General features: G+C 39.0%; 1 protein-coding gene and 2 non-coding genes across 7 annotated transcripts in view; 2 read left to right on the forward strand and 1 right to left on the reverse strand.

The window, feature by feature from the left end:
• LOC117995089 (oxysterol-binding protein-related protein 8-like) overlaps positions 1-20467 on the reverse strand; it is an 83340-nt gene extending 62873 nt beyond the window's left edge. For 4 of the 5 annotated variants that reach the window (XR_011238379.1, XM_069508349.1, XM_069508348.1 and 1 more), the window contains exons 1-11: positions 20009-20467; positions 16913-18056; positions 11887-11950; positions 9867-9973; positions 7860-8033; positions 7125-7211; positions 6443-6587; positions 6024-6144; positions 5367-5464; positions 2841-3357; positions 2323-2492 (exon numbers count right to left, since the gene is read on the reverse strand). Coding sequence is in view for 4 of the 5 variants with exons in the window: in XM_069508349.1 (XP_069364450.1) it covers positions 2323-2492; positions 2841-3357; positions 5367-5464; positions 6024-6144; positions 6443-6587; positions 7125-7211; positions 7860-8033; positions 9867-9973; positions 11887-11950; positions 16913-17017 (1588 nt within the window). In the remaining variant the exon portion in view is untranslated. The remainder of the gene's footprint in view (positions 1-2322; positions 2493-2840; positions 3358-5366; positions 5465-6023; positions 6145-6442; positions 6588-7124; positions 7212-7859; positions 8034-9866; positions 9974-11886; positions 11951-16912; positions 18057-20008) is intronic. The other variant, XM_069508350.1, reaches the window with a different exon arrangement.
• TRNAC-GCA (transfer RNA cysteine (anticodon GCA)) lies at positions 9254-9325 on the forward strand. Its single transcript has one exon. It is a non-coding gene; the product is annotated as a tRNA-Cys (tRNA).
• TRNAN-GUU (transfer RNA asparagine (anticodon GUU)) lies at positions 10709-10782 on the forward strand. Its single transcript has one exon. It is a non-coding gene; the product is annotated as a tRNA-Asn (tRNA).
• Positions 20468-21083: the final 616 nt, after the last annotated feature.

The raw sequence follows: 21083 nt of genomic DNA on the forward strand, positions 1-21083 counted from the left end.
ATTTTAGCTAGTTAATTAATTTAGCATTATAGCTAGTTAATTTTCTAGAAATTGTCAAAGGAGATCGCCCGTGAGCAAGCCCTCTTTTGTGGCGTCGTGTCAAAACTAAATAATGTGTTATTTTTTACGATTATAAGTTTTATTACGACTTTTCTGTCACTCTATTATTGAAAATATCTACAATTATAGTTAGAATCGTAAACATCCATTTATTTTGTAGAAGTATTAATTAAATATAACCAGCATAAAATATAACCAGGGTGAATAAATGGAAATCGTTTGCAGAATATAAAAAGGTAATTATTTGTCTACAAAATAAAATTAAAACCATGGTGACATAACAATTATATTAGGGGGCGCCCAAAGCTCCTCAGAAAATGGGCAATCTCCTTTGTAAACAAGCCTTTTTCTACGAATTTTTCCTTAGTCATCTAGAAAGTCTAGCATAATCTGCGATACTTATAGGCTATAGCCAAATTACGCAGTCGACATTTTTTATCTATGTTTACTTGTTTATATTAGCAATGATTACGTTAGCAAGAATTTGTAACATTAAAGCACTGGTCACACAACGCGCGATCGCGGCAACGCGGAAGGTACCAGAGCAGAGATTTTATTATAACAGAAATAGTCGCAGGAAGCCACCGCATACCGGAAGAACGGCGTGGAAGTCTCTACAAGAAACATGTTTAACGACAATCATGTTCAATTTGTTACCGGCCAACTACTGAGCACCGGTCTCCTATCGGAATGACAAGGGTTTAGGCCATAGTCCGCCACGCTAAAATTGTCATTTTGCACACCTTTGAGAACATTATGGAGAACTCTCAGGTACGCAGGGTTGCAAAGGTGCAGGTTTAAAGTACAACAATCTCCATACTAATATTATAAATGCGAAAGTGTGTCTGTCTGTCTGTATGCTAGCTTTTCACGGCTCAACCGTTCAAACCGATTTTGACGAAATTTGGTACAGAGATAGCTTGCATTCCGTTGAAGGACATAGGCTACTTTTTATCCCGGAAAACTAAAGAGTTTCCACGGGATTTTTAAAAACCTAAATCCACGGGGCGAAGTCGCGGGCATCATCTAGGCAGACAGACACACTTTCGCATTTATAATATTATTTCGATTCCTGGCACGCACCTCTAACTAAAGTTATGTGTATTTTAAGCAATTAAATATCACTTGCTTCAACGGTTAAGGAAAACATCGTGAGGAAACCTGCGTTTCTGAGAGTTCTCCATAATGTTCTCGAAGGGGTGTGAACTCTGCTAATTTGCACTTGGCCGGCGTGCTGGACTATGGCAAACCCATTCTCATTTCGAGTCGATACCCGTACTTAGTAGGGAGCCGGCTATGGGTTGATTGGGGTTGATGATGGTGATGAAACAATTATAAATATCAGTCTTTGCAGTTTTGGTGACACTGCCGTCACGCGGTTTGTGTGACCAGTTCTTTATCGTCTGTGCACATGGCGATATTTTCGCGCACAGTCAACTCGCGTCAACAAACTAAACTCCTAAACTTGTCTGAAGATAAACAGAATGTCTGTGTTGCTGGGTTCACAGCTCGTAGGGACCTCGCGCACTACGCGGCCATATTTTTCAGGTCGCAGAATTCCGCACACATTAGGCTACCTGTCCACTGGTGCGGAGCGGAGCGGAGATGTGTATTGTTGACCAATCAGAGTTTTGTCAGATGATGGAATAAAATTATCACGTTATTTACCGACAATCTGATTGGTTTGCTCAACACGTCTATATCATCTAGATCATGATAACACATTCATAAGACGAAGTTGCAACCAAGCCAATCATCTATTCCCGAAAAAAGATATTTTTCATCTCTCTCTCCATAGGTATAAATTAAGGATGTATTATCAAATTCTGCCTAGTTATAGTTTATACTTTAATCGATTTTATTGTGTTCCGTGTTCCATTTTACCTACCTAGTTAGTGATTTTATACTCTGTGCTTAGTTTTTTATATGCGTACTATGCCCGTGTGTTGTGGACATAATTATTATTATAAGTATTAATTTCTCATTGGAGACTGCTTTGGTTCAAGTGTTTTTATATATATACTATCTATATTTCTCATTGTAACTATTTGTCTCTACAAAAAAAAATTAGTTAAATTAAATTGGATTAAATCTCCGCTCCGCTCCGCACCAGTGGACAGCCAGCCTAAGTCCGCTCTTGGAATTCCGCACGCATTTTCCGAACGCAGAATTTCACTATATTTGTCACTGGCCGGAACCCTAGTTGCGACTAACGCGTTTAGACTGCGCGCGACAAAATTATCGCGTCGTGCACATTCTCACCGCTGCGCACGATCTTCCCAGCAATATAAACGTCTTGTGTCGTGTATCTGTCGTCGCGTCGCACAGACTGGTTGACCTCAAAGTTAGCGGAGGGCAACCTGTCGTAGTTTATTAGGGAGTACTTTTTACTGTACGACGGGGAACTCCTTATGTTGTATCGCGAGGAGTTCCTACAAGTAATTTTATTTCAAATAAATAAATAAACTGAAGTTTTCATACTAAGACTAAGTTTAAGGCTGTCCGCTGGTGCGGAGCGGAGCGGAGATGTGTATTGTTGACCAATCAGAGTTTTGTCAGATGACGGAATAAAATTATCACGTTATTTACCGACAATCTGATTGGTTTGCTCAACACATCTCCGCTCCGCTCCACACCAGTGGACAGGCAGCTTAAGGTAACGATTGGCAACACTAACACTTTGGCACATAATTCCGCACGTATTTTTCATTCGCGGAATTCCGCATACATTTTTTCGCAACCATTTTTCCGCGAATAACTATTAAAGTACATATACTGACCTACAATCATCAGTAGAGGAACTCAAATCGACAGACTGTCCACCAAACCTCTCCATAGATGGCGCTGTTTTGGTTATCAAAATATTCTCCGGTGAACTAAACAACACCTCTGATTCCCTGGTACACTCAATCATCCTCGAATTTAAAGCATCATCATTTTCCGAATCGGTTTTGACAGATTTTCGAAATTCACTGATCTTTTTTGGTGAAGAACTAGGTTTAGTCGCAGAAGGGGTAGAACTGCGTCGTTTTGCAAAAATTTTTGTCAAATTCTCCTCAATAATACTAGTGGGAGATGTGCATTTATCATGCAATTTCTCAGTCAGAGACAGCTTTCGAAGCTCAAAACATTTAGTCAAGTCTATCTTAAAAGGGCTGGTTGTTAGACTTTTGGATTTGTCAATTTTGAAAACGGCTAGTTTAGCGTCGAAATTCGCGTGTTTCGCTTTTGGTGAGTAATCTTGGATATTTAACAAAGGCGAAGGTGAAGCGCATGTCGAATGAGGCGGTTTGAAATCTTTTTTTTTTTTTTTTGAAAAATTAAAAAAAACATCGTCACGGCAAAGTTATTAATGCAATCGAAAAATTAATGGTATTTTTTCGTAAAATTACAAAAGTCAATAGGCAATGCAGTCGTATGATTGAAACAAATAAAGGTTTTTATAGAAGTAAATTTTTCATTTCAAAACATAGAAATAAAAATAAATTATGAAAAAGTACTTGTTATGATATGTAAGTATTTTGTATATGAATGAAAAACACGTTTTTATTCATTCAACATAAAAATATGTAAGTAGTTCGAATTACAGGTAAATTAGCAGAATTATGAGCCAAAATACATCAAAAACACGGAAAGATATTCAAAAATACGTTTTCAAATTCAAGCGATTTAATACCATACCGTTGTAGTAGTTCGAATCACAGGTAAATTAGCAGAATTATGAGCCAAAATACGTCAAAAACACGGAAGAATATTCAAAAATACGTTTTCAAATTCAAGCGATTTAATACCATAGCGTTGTAGTAGTTCGAATCACAGGTAAATTAGCAGAATTATGAGCCACAATACGTCAAAAACACGGAAAAATATTCAAAAATACGTTTTCAAATTCAAGCGAATTAATACCATAGCGTTATTAAGTGCAGGTTATGTGTGTAAAAAGGAGAAAACTTTATTACATTAATAAAAGGTTAAATTTACGATAACTAACTTTGCCTTAACTGATTCTGTTGTCTTTCTCTAAACTAAATTTAGAGTATCTGCATCTTTTTCCTTTAATATAATATTCCCTTTAATAAAAAAGGGCAGGACATGAATTTTAGATTTAAACAATAGGCTCGCGACTGACTGCTTAAGTCACAAGGTATGACAGCTCTAAATAAAATTTTAAACTGTCAATCTGTGTCTGTCTTTTTCATGTTACATTAGTAAGAAGAGGATGCGAATACTCTACAGTTTAGCTGTGCTCAGAATCAGTACCAATGTTGCCTCAAGGTATTATAAACTTACCTTGAAGCAAAATGACTTAAGGCAAAATTAGTCAGCTTAGTGATAGTCACACTGACTAGGTAAAGGTAAATAACAAAATATAAATAAATAACTACAGGTAAATTAGACAGTCCCGAGGTATCAGCTTTTATTACCCTCAAGCGAAGTTTAGACTAGCAAGAACTTCTTGCAAGCTATTCCGCAAGTACTTGCAGAATTGCTTACACTACGAGCAATATTGTACATGTACCTACATACATTTGTGACTTGCGGCAAGTCCAGCAATTCACAAAACTTGCCGAAGTGAGCTTGACGTGATTGTTTACACGGTAGAAATAGCTTGCGGAAGTCAACTTCTGTTGTCAAGTTTTGTTGCTAATCTAAACCTCGCTTAAAGTTATGGTAAACATCGTTAAAGGTAAATTTGGTAAACATAATCAGCAACAACCTCTAAAAGTAAGGTAAATAACGCTAAAGGTTGTGGCAACCACCACATAAGGTAGGAAAGGGAGGTAAGTCAGGGAAACATTTTTTTTTTTTTTTTTTTTTTATAGATTTAGCGAGCAAGCGAGCAGGCGGGTCACCTGATGTTAAGTGATTACCGCCGCCCATGAACATTTGCAGCACCAGAGGAGCCGCCGATGCGTTGCCGGCCTTTTAGGAATTTCACATAATCGTTCCGAATCATAATGGATTTTACTAAATAATTTTAAATAGGTTCATATCAAAAATTGCGTAACCGGCAGGAATCGAACCTGCATCTTCTGGGTTCGCACCCGATGCCTTGACCACTCGGCCACGGTCTCGCTTACTGCCAGTGACGAAATTGGTGATATGTATGTTAACTCAGTACTGAAGCGACTGTTTTATTTGATGTATTTAAAATTATTTAGTAATTTCCTTAAAGTGAAGGTAAACACTAAAAAATTATAAAAAAACATAATGGATTTCTTGAAGACCCTGTATCACTTCGACCGTCTCCGATCCATTGTGTTTGCTAAGTATGGTGACAGGTAAGTTTGGTTAACACGACTTACCGTGCTCATTGAAATGCTTCTCCAGCTCTTCGTGCGAGATGTTGGTCTGCGAGGCCGGCGCATCCTCCACCGCCGCCTCGGGCCGAGATCGGGAACATCTGGTTGAGACGGAAAAAAAAAATCGGTCAAGTGCGAGTCAGCATCGCGCACTGAGGGTTCCGTACTCGGGTGTATTTTTCGACATTTTGCACGATAAATCAAAATCTGTTACGCATAAAAATTAATAGAAATCTGTTTTAGAATGTACAGGTAAAGCCCTTTTATATGATACCCCACTTGGTATAGTTATCTTACGTTGAAAATTGAAAATACATTTCAATTCTTTTTATGTGATGTAACTACAAATTCACGGTTTTCGGATTTTTCCTTTATTTGTGCTATAAGACCTGCCTACCTACCAAATTTCATGATTCTAGGTCAACGGGAAGTACCCTATAGGTTTTCTTGACAGACACAACGGACAGACAGATAGACAAAGCCTCAATAGCTCAATGGTTGAGGAGCGGACTGAATTCCGAAAGATCAGCAGTTCAAACCCCACCCTTTGCATTATTGTTGCAAAAAAAAAGTGATCCCATGAGGGTTATTTTTCCTTTCGAGGTTAACTATATTTTATAAACTCAACTTACCTGTTACCTGACAATTATTCCAACTTACCTGAGCATAGCATTGCTGCATCTTAACGCCAGTTCTAGTCCGTCGAGCCAGCAGTGACCAGCAGTTTGAGATGGGGCTCTGAATATAAGATGCGCGGTAGGCAGGGGTTGTACTACCGCTCCTAAAAACCAAAATTACATTTTGAAAATAGTATTGAAATTATGTAATTCGTAAATAATCAAAATCACGTCAAAATATTGTTACAAGAGTTCGAAATATTGGACACAGGTAAACCGAAGCATTGGTCAAAAAGTGTCAAAATATTCATTAAATATGGTAGTCTAAACCTGTCAAGAAAATATATAAATGTGTCGAAAATATAGCAACTGTTATCAACTTTAGTTAATAAAATATAGTTAGCAACTGTTATCAAGTGATGTATTTTAGTCAAAAATAAATTATTTAGTCAAGAATCGAACCTATAGTCTCGTTGTGGGGTCCCCTAGGCGCCCAGATGCTCTGCTCAAGCGGATGGTAGAGTTTGAAGCAGAAGCCGTCCTTCTTGCTCGGTCTCTCTATCACTTGACACGACGTCAGAAGAACTGTGCCAACCCAATGGCTTCTCTGAAAACAATGATAGCAAGAATTAGCCATTAATGCCAGCCAATAATCTAAATATATGAACAGAAAAGGTGACTGACTGACTGATCTATCAACGCACAGCTCAAACTACTGGACGGAACGAGCTGAAATTTGGCATGCAGATAGCTATTATGACGTAGGTATCCGTTAAGGATTTTTGAAAATTTAACCCCTAAGGCCGTGAAATAGCGGTTTGAAAAAGCGGACGAAGTCGCGAGCATAAGCTAGCCTAAATATATGAAAGGAAAAGTCACTGACTGACTGATCTATCAATGCCCAGCTCAAACGACTGGACGGATTGGGTTAAAATTTGGCATGCAGATTTATGATGTAGGCATCCGCTAAGAAAGGATTTTTGAAAATTCAACTCCTAAGGGGGTGAAATAGGGGTTTGAAATTTATGTAGTCCACGCGGACGAAGTCGCGGGAATAAGCTAGTATACATTAAAATATGTCGTTAAACCACGAAATAAGCCTAAAATCATTAGCCATGGGTTAAGATAATAAAAGTGGTCTCACCTTAGCTTTAGGGCTCTTATAGAGCAGAAGTAGGCCGGGTTTCAGCACGCACCACAGCTTCGTCCATGACTTGAGTGAACCTCGGACCTATAGATATATAACAGTCAACACCGAATATAAGTGCGAGCGAAGCGAGCGCCAATTCTTTTAACTTTTGGAAAAATTATTACAAAATAAGTATAAAAGCCAGAAAGGGCGTCCTGAGCGTAACGAATATTAGATTTATTAAATGCTTTGTCTTTTAAAAACAGATGCTTTCAAAATAGGTACGAGGGTCATTCAATAAGTAAAGAGACAAATTCAATAATTTTAAAACTATTCAATGAATGTGTACAATCTTTTCAGGGGTGTTAGTTGGCAACCTTGGGATATGGTCTGATCAGCTGTTTCATCATTTTATGTCAACATAACCTCAAAATTTTTAATTCACCATGGCAAGTCCACTAGAAGATTGCACCTTAGAAGAGTAGCGCTCAGTCATTGTGGACGTCCAGTGGAAGTTTCTGGTCCCTCGTTGGAATCGAGGATTGACGGACTTATTCGTGATAGTAAAAGAATTTCTGTTGATAAAGTGTTGGAACTGTTCACAATGTCATTCAGAACAATTCAAACCGTCTTTGAGCTATAGCCATTTGTCTCTTTACTTATTGAATGACCCTAGTATAATAGTAAGAAAAAGAGACCGCGAGCGTAGCAAGCGCTAGTTTTTTTTTCCGGAGGGATCGGAGTTCGGACCTTAAGCCAGTCAGCGAGTACGACGACGGAGGGGTCCTCTATCGAGTGCAGCAGCGCAGTGGCGGCGCGCTTCTTCTCCTTGCGGTAGTGTTGTCGCTGCGCCTTGTAGCTCTCCTTGCGAGAGAGCGCCGCGCTGGGGGTGCGCGAAATTCCGCCCACCGCTGTTTCCGACGACTGTAACAAACATAACAGTTTCTACTACAAAAAACCGGCCAAGTGCGTGTCAGGCTCGTGCAACGGGGGTTCCGTACTACAGTCGTATTTTTTCGACATTTTGCACGATAATTCAAAAACTATGATGCATAAAAATAAATAAAAATCTGTTTTATAATGTACAGGTAAAGCCCTTTCATATGATACCCCACTTGGTATAGTTATCTTACGTTTTTTTTTTCTTTGATTTTTTTTGACTTTGAAAGTTGAAACTACTAATTTTTGTTCAAAACACATTTTAATTTTTTTTCTTGTGATGTTACCACAAATTCACGGTTTACAGATTTTTCCCCTTATGTCAGGTATAAGATCTACCTACCTGCCAAATTTCATGATTCTAGGTCAACGGGAAGTACCCTGTAGGTTTCTTGACAGACCGACAGACAGACAGACAGACAACAAAGTGATCCTATAAGGGTTTCTTTTTTTTTGAGGTACGGAACAGGTCAAGTGGGAGTCGGAACCGCACATGAAGAGTTCCGTACCATCTTACACGAAACAACACTTAATTTTTTTGAACTTTCATGGCGGCCATTTTATTCATTGTTCTAGCGGTAATAGAAATACGAATTCTGTAAAAATTTCAACTCTCTACATACTACGGTTCATGAGATACATCCCGCTGGCAGACAGACAGACGAACGGTGGAACGGACGGACAGCGGAGGCTTAGTAATAGGGGTTCCGTTGGCGCCCTTCGGATACGGAACCCTAAAAAAATTGGCTAGTGTGTAAAGGCCATTAGGGCGTTAGAGCCGGAAAGTCCTTGAGTGGAGACCGCGTTTAAGCAAGCGTAGTGTGGGACGCCCTCCAGCACGATGGACCGACGATATAAAGAGGCTGGCGGGAAGTGGCTGGATGAGGAAGGCTGAGGACCGGGTGTGGTGGCGCTCTTTAGGGAAGGCCTATGTCCAACAGTGGACTTCCACAGGCTGATATAAGTCCCGCAAATTGCTAAAACGCGTGGCCGTCATTTTAGTGAGGTCAGCACTAGACTGAAGTTTCGAGCTAATGGTATTTTTTTATTTCGGCTGACGTCAAAATGACGTCATTTCGATGTTAATAAGACATGGTTCCAGCGCAATAGCAATTTGCGGGACTTATAATGATGATGATGAAAGGGCCTTATTTGAGAGCTGGAAATAGCCAAATGGCTGGTATAATTTGAAGCCCATTCTCAATGGGGATATAGCTCAGTGGTAGAGCATTCGACTGCAGATCGAGAGGTCCCCGGTTCAAACCCGGGTGTCCCCTATCAAATTACTTTTATCCCATTTTTGTCATTTTTTAAATTTTATTTCTGTGATCTAACCACAAATTTTTTTTTTGGTTTTCGGATTTATTCCTTTATTTGTGCTAAAAGACCTACCTACCTACCAAGTTCCATGATTCAACAGGAAGTACCCTATAGGTTTTCTTGACAGACGCGACGGACAGACAACAAAGTGATCTTCTATAAAATCTTTTTCCTTTTGAGGTACGGAACTCTAAATAAGTCATTATCATTCATCATCGTTATCAACCCGGATAGACGTCCACAGCTGGACATAGGTCTCTTGAAGAGAGTTCCACACGCCACAGTTTTCACCGCGACGGACGTCTGGATCCAGCAGCTCCCTGCGACTCATTTGATATAAGTCCCGCAAATTGCTATTGCGCTGGAACCATGTCTCATTAACATCAAAATGACGTCATTTTGCCGTCAGCCGAAATAAAAATATACCATCAGCTCGAAACTTCAATCTAGTGCTGACGTCACTAAAATGGCTGGCACCATATACCATTATATTCTTACCTTATCTGAGGAAGTGCCGTCCAGGGGATGGACTCTGACGTCACCGGAGGCTGGGGTCGCTAGCGGAGCCCCCGGGGACCTCGGGGGCGGTGTAAGTGTGGGCTCTCCTGAAAACAACAATAGAAATATATGAAAGGTAAATGTGACTGACTGACTGATCTATCAACGCACAGCTCAAACTATTCGACGGATCAGGCTGAAAGTCATGCAGATAGCTATTATGCCGCAAGCAACCGCTAAGAAATGATTTTTGAAAATTCAACCCCGAAGGGGGTGAAATAGGGGTTTGAAATGTGTAGTCCACGCGGACGAAGTCGCGAGTATAAGCTAGGTAAAAATATATGAAAGGAAAAAGTGACGGACTGACTGATTGATTGAGTGATCTATCAACGCATGGAGCTCATACCACTGGACGGATCGGGCTGAAATTTCTCATGTAGATAGCTATAATGGCGTAGGCATCCGCTAAGAAAGGATTTTTGAAAATTCAACCCCTAAGTGGGTGAAATAGAGTGGACCAACAAATTCCTGAAAGGCCGGCAACGCATCGGCGGTTCCTCTGGTACTGCAAATGTTCATGGGCGGCGTTAATCACTTAACATCAGGTGACCCGCTTGCTCCTTTGCTCGCTATCTCTATTTAAAAAAATAGGGGTTTGAAATTTGTGTAGTCCGCGCGGACGAAGTCGCGAGCATAAGCTAGTATCTGAATAAAAAAAATAACGAACATAAAAACGACACGGAGCGAGAGCGATCAAGAAGTTTGGCGCGACTTGAACACGTCACACATAACTTAGATACGTAGTGTAAAGTAGGTGCCCCATTTTCGCGGTAATACGCATAGCCTCCGTGGCGCAATTGGTTAGCGCGTTCGGCTGTTAACCGAAAGGTTGGTGGTTCAAGCCCACCCGGGGGCGGAAAAATCTTTTTTTTTTTTTTCTATTTTTTTCTAAATTAAAATAAGACAATATGTTCAAGAATACTAGGTACTATTTTGTCCGCAAAATTACAAGAATTTTAATTACGTAGCTTTTTATTACAATTAGTATTATTAAAATAATTTGATGCATTTATTTTGAACCATGACTTAGTAAGCTATTAAATAAATAAATAATTTTGGTAAGTAACGTTTCGGAGATAGTTTTCGTATCACTCACCATAGCCTCATAGGTTATTGAAAACTCCCTAGTTTTTCCCTAGTTTTTAGTAGGAACAGAATTTGCTTCGGGTGTGTGTTCTAAATTCAAATTACATTACATCCCTTAAGACGTATTGGATTTTAGTACAACATTATATCCGTTCAGGCGTAATGGATTTCAGTACAACATTACAACCCGGCTAAGTCATAGGGATGTTACGACGTACCTAACAGGTCTGTAATAGGTGGGGTGCCAGCCAGGTAACCTCCCAGTGTGGCTGGGTGCTGCTGGTCCCTTTTGGATGCATCGGGCATCCGAGCCCCGAGGGGAAGAGCAGTATTCGGGCCGGTGCACCCCGGTAAGATGGCTAACAATCTCTCTTCGGGGATATTGTTGGCCATGGCTAATGACCTGGCAGGGGGAGGTTTCTCCGCGTGTCCCTCTGACTAGCAGAGGGCACAGTGGACGAGGCGGAGGTTGAGACGCGGGCGACGTGCGCGGGATTGCGTTGTCGCCCGTTGCGTCTCCGGGGGAGGTGAGGTGCACATAGTTGGTGCACCTCGGACGTGCGTGGTGCAAAGGTGGAGGGTCCGCTTCGGCGGACGTCGCTGACTGGGTCGCGGTGGTTTGCTTCGGCGTTCCCGTGACCCAGTCGCCAGGCAACGTGCAGGAATGCCGCTGGGTTTTAGTGGGTATTCCGGCCGCCTCTCGGCCGGCGAGTCCCACATACCTTCCCTCCAGTTGGTAGGCTGGCTGGTTAGCTAGCTGGCTTCCAGGAGGGGGGGATGCGTAAACGCATTTCCCAGCGTTAAAAAAAAAAAAGGTCTGTAATAGGTAATAAGGCATTCTACAGCGAGTGGTGTGAAAAAAAAATTGACTTACCGTAAGTAGGAGGTGTTGATGGTGCAGTTGCTGACAGTACAACGCTTAGAGGCTGGCTTTGTTTCTGAAATCAGAATAAAATAGCTGTTTAAGTTAGGTTCCGTATCCGAAGGGTGCCAACGGAAGGAACCCATTAAATAAGCCTATTAACACGCAAAGAAAATGCTATAAAGGAGACTAGTTTGTACTTATAGTCCACGGCAGGGTGAGATGGCAACCGGGGTATGAGGCGGGGTGCGTGCGTCAGGGGGTTGTCTCTCGTGAACCGTAATAGGCATAGAGCTGGAATTTTCACAGTATGTGTATTATTATTATTTTTTATTCAGATACAAGTTAGCCCTTGATTGCAATCTCACCTGGTGGTAAGTGATGATGCAGTCTAAGATGATAGCGGGCTAACCTGGAAGGGGTATGGCAGTTTTTATTAAACCCATGCCCCTTTGGTTTCTACACGGCATCGTACCGGAACGCTAAATCGCTTGGCGGCACGGCTTTGCCGGTAGGGTGGTAACTAGCCACGGCCGAAGCCTCCCACCAGATTAGACTAGAAATTTAGAAATTATAAAATTCCAAACCCCTGCCAGGAATCGAACCCGGGACCTCCCACTATTAAGACCACAGCGCTCACCACTGCGCCAGGGAGGTCGTCATTTCTAACAACAAATATCAAATTCAAAATTACCGCCATAAAAATCTCTACCACTATTATAAATGTGAAAGTGTGCTTGTTTGTTGGTTTGTCATTCAATCACGTCGCAACGGAGCAACAAAAACAAACAACTCCCACAGGATTTTTGAAACCGAAATCTACGACTACGAAGTCGCGGGCTAGTTAAAAATAAAATAAAAAGCGTTCTTTCCTTTACGATGGTACGGAACCATTCCTTTGCGAGTCCGACTCGCACTTGACCGATTTTTTAGACGGGGATGGATAGCAGACACATTTCTGAGTATACCTACTCCTGTTTTGACGTGGATGAACAGAATAAGGCGTTGGGTTATGTTTTGCCTATATTTCTTTTTTTTTTTAAACTTAATTTACCGTCTACGATACTTGTACGCCGACATGGCTAATGTGCTGGACTATGTTTCTTAGATTTAACACTTATGTATGTGGTAACTAGCCACGGCCGAAGCCTCCCAGCAATCCAGACCAGAAATTTGGAAATTATGAAATCCCAACCTCCTGCCGGGAGTCGAACCCGGACCTCCCACTAACAAGACAGCGAGCGTTTACCACTGCGCCAGGGAGGGCATCAAATAATAGTAAACTAACGTTTTGCCATTGAAACCGATTACATTGAATATTCTAGATCTCAAACTAAGCCAGATATTTTATCTCTTTATTATCTGCCTAACAAGTCACTACCAATCTCTATGATGGACTAAGAGCCTGTGAGGCCCAGACCTTCGTTGTTTTATAAAAGCTGAAAATTTCGCTGCACATTGTACAGAGCACAGAAACTATGAAGTTTGGCTCATGGTGGCATTGGCAGATAACCAATTGGGACCCATTTAATGATGGGTCTATAATACTGGTTCGGGAGTTACTGAAGTACGCTGAGAGCATTACATGAATATGTCATTCAATGTTCTCAGCGTACATATTATTCAAAATCTTGTCTTTTTTTCTTGTACCTTTATTTGTATTTAAATTTATTATTAATCATCTAGTTAGTGTAAGTGGCACTGCCGTTCTAATTAGATGTAAAAAAAAAAAAAATAACAGGTTGTTTAGAAGAAAAGCTAATAAGATAAGATAAGATAAGATAAGATAATGGACGGTCAGTGTTTGTAATGCAGTCACTTACCGGATCCGGGAACGCGCTCCGATGATGGGGGCCCCTAAGATGCGCTGGTAAGGATTCAGGGTTGATGCTCTGGTCCAAGTTTGATGAATTTCGCGTCTATAATCCGATTTTGTCGGCGATAGCCGTTAGAGGCTCGTTTTTTGCGTGTCACGCGTGCTCGCGGGGCGTTCGCGGTATATGTGTCAACTTCGACTGACAGCTGTAGTGTTGCCGTTTTAGTAAGCGGCCACATAGGTAAACCCCGACCGAGTGTAATAAAAATAAGTCTACGAATTTGGAAAAGACGCTGGTTTGTGCTAAGATTATAAATACATCAAAAGTACGAAACACAGGTATTTTTAAAAGTTTAAGGATGTCTGGCAGAGGGTTGCCACGATAAGTACCTACAGTGACTGACAATGCATGACATAATTTCTAATACCTACTATCCCGAAGAAAATATCAATAAAATTACACTTTATAGTTTGACTTCAGATTTTATATAGGTACTATAATTTATTAGCTGTTATCTGCCAAAGCCACCATGAAACAAGCTTCATAGTCACTGATCGTTCTACTCTGTGTTAGGGGACAATGTGCAGGGAAACTTTCAGCTTTATGAAATACCAAAGGTCTGGCTTTCACAGGCTCTTTCTCTATGATGTAGGTACTACGCATTAGATAGGAAATTCCGAAAAACAATCGCGTTAGTAGTATCAGCTTCATAAGCTGATTAAAAAATAGAGTCTTGGACTATTTAGACGACTGCTGGGCGTTTGCGGTAGAATGACAGCTACAATGTCACGATCGCAATCACCTCTGATTGGTTGACGCTCGCTCCCTATTGGCCACAATGCATTGTTGCAACAAGAATCGCACAAATTCAGCCAATCAGAACAATAGGCTACTTGACAATTTTTTTAAGTTGGTCTTAAATGGTTAATATTTGTCCTATTATATCAAAAAAATTAACACTATATTTTTTTGCGCCCTAAAAACCGTAAAACTTTAATTTAAAAAAATATTTTTCTTAGACAGGTGAAAACACTGTCGGCCATGTTTGGCCGATAGATTATCTGTGCTCTGACGTCATGCATTTGTAAACAACAGTATAACCACAGGGTTATACTGTTGTTTACAAATGCATGACGTCAGAGCACAGATAATCTATCGGCCAAACATGGCCGACAGTGTTTTCACCTGTCTAAGAAAAATATTTTTTTAAATTAAAGTTTTACGGTTTTTAGGGCGCAAAAAAATATAGTGTTAATTTTTTTGATATAATAGGACAAATATTAACCATTTAAGACCAACTTAAAAAAATTGTCAAGTAGCCTATTGAGATTGTAATAATGATTGATGCAGGTTTTAGACAATCGCCCTACTGATTGGTTGAAGCTCGCTCCCTATTGGCTACAATGCATTGTTGCAACAAGAATACCACAAATTCGGGCAACCCCAACAATTGCGATTGTAATAATGATTGATGCAGCGCAATCGAGCCGCTCTTATAACTAGTATCTACCGTAGGTGGATAACCGGAATCATCATGATCAACCCATCACCGGCTCACTACAGAGCACAGGTCTCCTTTCATAGTGAGAAGGGTTTTGGCCATAGTCTACCACGCTGGACAAGTGCGGATTGGCAGACTTCACACACCTTTGAGAACATTATGGAGAACTCTCAGGCATGCAGGTTTCCTCACGATGTTTTCCTTCACCGTTAAAGCAAGTGATATTTTAATTACTTAAAAACGCACATAACTCCGAAAAGTTAGAGGTGCGTGCCCGGGATCGGACCCCCGACTTCCGATTAGAAGGCGGACTTCCTAACCACTAGGCTACCACAGGTTGATAATAAAAACAAAGCTTGATAACCGGAATAACGGATCTTAATTGGGCCAATTCACGTATGAACATTACCTCACTTTACACCAAGAAAAATCACCCACTGGACATATACAAGGTCAAAGTTATTTTTACCTGGAGAGTGGAGGGAACCATACGTGACGTTAGTCACGGACGCCACAATGCATTAGCTAATAGAAAGTTTTCCAAGTAAACAAAATGACATTTAATTTTGTTTAAGCAAAACTTGATAAGTTGATAACACACCTTATTAAGAGTTTATTCGTAGTACGCTCCACACATACTTAGTGTGGCTCTCATTTGAATACAAGCCAGTCAAACACAATGTTCTTAGGGTTCCGTACCTCAAAAGGAAAAAAGTAACCCTTATAGGATCATTTCGTTAACCGTCTGTCGTGTCTGTCAAGAAAACTTATAGGGTACCTACCTACCTACTTCCCAGTGACGTAGATTCCTGCGCAGATAGGTAGGTCTTATAGTACAAGTAAAGAAATAAAACCGAAAACCGTGAATTTGTGGTTACATCACAAAAAAAATTAAAATGTGTTCATGAAAAAATAATTAGTACTAGCTTACGCTCGCGACTTCGTCCGCGTGGACTACACTAATTTCAAACCCCTATTTCACACCCTTAGGGGTTGAATTTTCAGAAATCCTTTCTTAGCGGATGCCTACATTGCGGATAGCGGATTTGTAGAGCATTGTCTCTGTCGTACAGATCGACAAAACGTCACATAGGTATGAGTGACAGAGACAACGCTCTATAAAGCCGAAAAGTCATTCTAAAGGCCGACATTATTTTCTGCCGCGTACTGTACATTTGTTTGCAGCGCGCTACGAATAAACTCCTCTTACGTAATTTGGTTTCAGTAAAACTTGATAAATTGATAACGCACTTTTAATAAGGAAATTCGTACCAATTTATCAACGCCTAAATAACTAATGCGATATAAAATAGATAAAAATAACGATTTGATAAACCGGCTTACTCATATAAAAACAACATTATTTTAAGCGAATGATAAAGGGTTTGATATTGAGTACGGCCATTTTTAGGTTCCGTACCTAAACCGTAATTAGTATTATTATTTACTAGCTGATGCCCGCGACTTCGTCCGCGTGGATTTAGGTTTTTGAAAATCCCGTGGGAACTCTTTGATTTTCCGGGATAAAAAGTAGCCTATGTCCTTCCCCGGGATGCAAGCTATCGCAGTAGGTACCAAATTTAGTATCAAAAAATCAAATAAAAATAAAGTATCAAATTTCGTCAAAATTGGTTGAACGGATGGGCCGTGAAAGGCTAGCAGACAGACAGACAGACAAACACCGTTGTATTTTACTGTATAAAGTGTGAAAAAATCTTACCTTCAAATAATTAGGAGTAGACGTCTGGAAGTGGTAGTCAGGTGCTCGCGGGGCGGGGGAGGAGGGGGCGGGGGTGGACGTCTCGATAGCTGGGGAGGAACTCATACTTGTGTGTGTGTCAGATCATAGCTCACAAACCTACGATAACTCTGCTGACCGTAGGATACATGTTTATGTGATACAATAACTACGTAATGCATACGTTATTGTAACACAATAAATTTACAATATGTTACAATAATTTGGTAATAGTACGTCAAATTTTATTTTACTGACAATGATGTAAATTGTGTAAATATATATTGAGTGTACTGAGGACGTGCAAAAGAATTATGCACTGTAAACTTTATTGTTATGTATTAAAGATTATTTTATTGAAATATTGATTAATAATACCTATTTTTGGTATGTAATATTGTTATGATGACCGAAATGTTGTAATAAAGTAGGAAATTGTACCTGTAATAATTATAAATAGTTATGTCTATAAAATAAATATATTGCAAAAGCTGCACCAGAGTAAGTTATGGTACGATACGGTATTGTACAAGCGTCAATATAAAATTATTTCATAATATTTATTTAGATTTAAAAAATATTCAATATTTTATTAAAAATTCAATATTTAGAAATATTATTGCTTATGGAGGTGCACTGTTATATTAAATAGAAAATTATTATTAGATTTAATTACTTTACTTTTAAAATATTTTTGCAATGTTTTTTTTATAATTTACAGTAGGGTGCAAAAAATGTAATTTAATTTTTGATAATAAGAGATATATTTTTTTATGTACTTCGTTTATTTATAATAAGTATCTACAAAAGCGGTGTATTTACAGAATATTTATATTATTATTCAATTATTTATTTATTATCATGTATAAGACACTGGTTTATTTTTACAGAAATAGAATCACAATTTATTTATTTACAGAATTTACACAATTTATTTACAGATATTGATCTGGAATGGCATAAAGGAATATTGGTATTTATTATTAAGTATACATAAGTAGGATCTTTTTATTGTACAAAAAATATATTTTACTTGCACCTCATAGTTATAAAATTGGCAGTGTGATAGGTTTTTTCTTTGGAATGTGGTAAAGGTTTTGGGAAAAAGGGATGGGAACACAGTAACCTGGAATTATAAAAATTACACATTAAAAATACTTATAAGAAGACTAGCTTATGCTCGCGACTTCGTCCGCGTGGACTACACAAATTTCAAACCCTCCCCCTCCCCCTTACACCCCTTTAGGGGTTAAATTTTCAAAAATCCTTTCTTAGCGGACGCCTACGTCATAATAGCTATCTGTATGCCAAATTTCAGCCTGATCTGTCCAGTACTTTGAGCTGTGTGTTGATAGATCAGTCAGTCAGTCAGTCAGTCAGTTAGTCACCTTTTCCTTTTATGTATTTAGATCGTACCTACCTGTCATGTCATGATTCTAGGTCAACGGGAAGTACCCTGTAAGTTTCTTGACAGAGAACAAAGTGAATAGAATAGAATAGAATGTTTTTTATTCATGTAAACTTTTTACAAGTGCTTATGAATAGTCAGGTAGTTTTAATTTACCACTGGTTCGGAGTGCCATTCCTACCGAGTGATCCTATAAGGGTTCCGTTTTTCCTTTTGAAGTATGGAACCCTAAAAATCACTTCATTTTATTACTACAGACCAAGACCCTATTGCAAACCATACTCCTCGAATAGGAGGGCGCTAATTTTACTAATTAGTAATAACTAGCTGATGCCCGCAACTTCGTTTGTGTGGTTTTAGGTTTTAAAAACCCCTTGGGAACTCTTTCATTTTCCAGGATAAAAAGTAGCCTATGCCACTCTCCAGGTCTTTAACTATACCCCTGCAAAAATCACGTTAATACATTGCTCCGTTGCAACGTGATTAAAGGACAAACCAACAAACCAATAGTTTTTATCTCGGAAAATCAAAGAGTTCCCACAGGATTTCAAAAAGCCTAATTCCACACGGACGAATTCGCGGTTATCAGCTAGTTTATATTATTTGAAGAATTTGAATGGATTTACTGCCAACTAGCTGATGCTCGCGACTTCGTCCGCATGGAGATTTTTTAAAAATCCCGTGGGAACTCTTTGATTTTCCAGGATAAAAAATAGCCTATGTCCTTCCCCGGGATGCAAGCTATATCTGTACAAAACTTCCTCAAAATCGGTTAAACAGATGGGCCGTGAAAGGCTAGCAGATAGACACATACAGACACACTTTCGTATTTATAATATTAGTATGGATTTATAAGTCAGTGACAAAATGCTTAAATGATCCTTCTATACCACTTCTATTGTGTGTTGGATCAATTATTAATAAACAATTCTATCCTATTCTAAATTTTATGGTTATCTTTTGTAAAATACAGGCAACCTTATACAGGTCAGAATTTTGATTTACTCATTTGAATTGAATAGCTATTCCTTAAGGTGACGCAGTACACTCGACCGATATTGTCGGCGCACGTGTTTGCTTTTCACTTAACATTGTATGAGAAAGATTGGTGCGAAAAGTACTTTTGAGAAAAAAATCCCGACTGATATTATAAAGGCGAAAGTGTGTGTGTGTTAGACCCCAATGTCTATTGTGTTTTCAAACTATGTACCTTGCTCATGGCCTGAGCAGCTTCACAACCTGTTTAACTATATTGGTTACTCTGGATCTCCTCGTTTCTGATTTCAAAAAGTTAATTCCAGACAGACACACTCGCATTCTATGCATATTTCTATGGATGTAGATAAATTAACAAGCATGCTTGTAATTATAGAACTCTAATTAGTAAATTACTATAGTAAAGTAAATTTTATTTTTAAGGTATCATTTCTTATTGGAATCTTATTACTACATTATAATAACTAGGTATAGTAAACACGATCCTTCTTAATACTTGTGACTGTATGACCTAATACCTTTGCCTCGCTTAATTGGATTAAAAATAAATACTTTGGCTATGGATGGACATTTAAAAGAACCCTGTTCGATTTACGAAACAAAATGTAGCTACTACAGCTAGTTAGGAATATGGTAAATATATAAATATGTAGATTTGCGATGAATATACATACCAGGATGTAAACAGCCGATATTTGACGAAAGATCGTTCATCAAATATATTTTTTACACAGGGAAAGAGCGAATCCGGTGTAAATTGCTAAATCCATTGGGTAACTTTAAAAGGTCAATATAGTCCGAAATCGAAATTCAAATAAGGATATATTTTATTAACACAGAAAATTGTGGGCGGCGTAGGAGACCCACAATCACAAACAATTACTGAATAAAGAGTCCTTCTTTATCAATTTAATCGTCAATATTAAGATCAAAGTTAACACTCCTTAAAGGTTCACATCAAAACAACATAAACACACATGCACGGGCGGCGAGCAGCGCAGTTAATTGTCCTATATTCGGCACTTTAATCGTTTTAATTAGTTTCGAAACAAAATGTTTTATCATTTTATGCTTCAAGGCACAAAAAAAAATCCTTTTCTTTGACGTGCGACATGCGTATTAAAAACGCGTGATGTTCTGACACAGTGGATAAAAACATCGATGTCGATGAAATCAACCTTTCAAGTTGAAAGTTTCAATTTTATCATTGTGCATGTGAAATCGCAAATAGACTACTAAGTACTAAGACGTATACGTAATGCTAAGTATTCTTTATTTATTATACTTAGCTGCTTTTCTTCACTTAATATGCAGTGTGTAATTAGAACGGTTGGAAAAACTAGGCACTGTTATTATACTACATAGTTATACACAATCTAATACCAATAACTTTTTGCCTCATATTACATAGGTACTTGTAGTATTTTAGTGATTTAGTAGGTACTTTTCAAACCCGCAATGTATGGCGTGCAAAACCCGGAGTCAATGGCCCGTAATAAGCGTCATTCGATGTTTTATTTACAATACATAGCGAACTTTTAAAAAAAGGGGTGTTTTCCTAATTTTATCGACTCTCAGTGACGGCACTAGTACAAGATCCATAGACTAATTCACATGTCATACTACTATCTGTAATCACGTTCTCGTTTAATTTAATTTTTAGAGGAATTAAATTATTCCTTTTAATTCTTTGCTATAGAAATAAATGGTTGTATTACGTATGAACATACTTAAAACTTAATGTTACCT

Source organism: Maniola hyperantus, chromosome 28 (genome assembly GCF_902806685.2).
Source record: "Maniola hyperantus chromosome 28, iAphHyp1.2, whole genome shotgun sequence".
NCBI classification, from domain to species: Eukaryota; Metazoa; Arthropoda; class Insecta; order Lepidoptera; family Nymphalidae; genus Maniola; species Maniola hyperantus.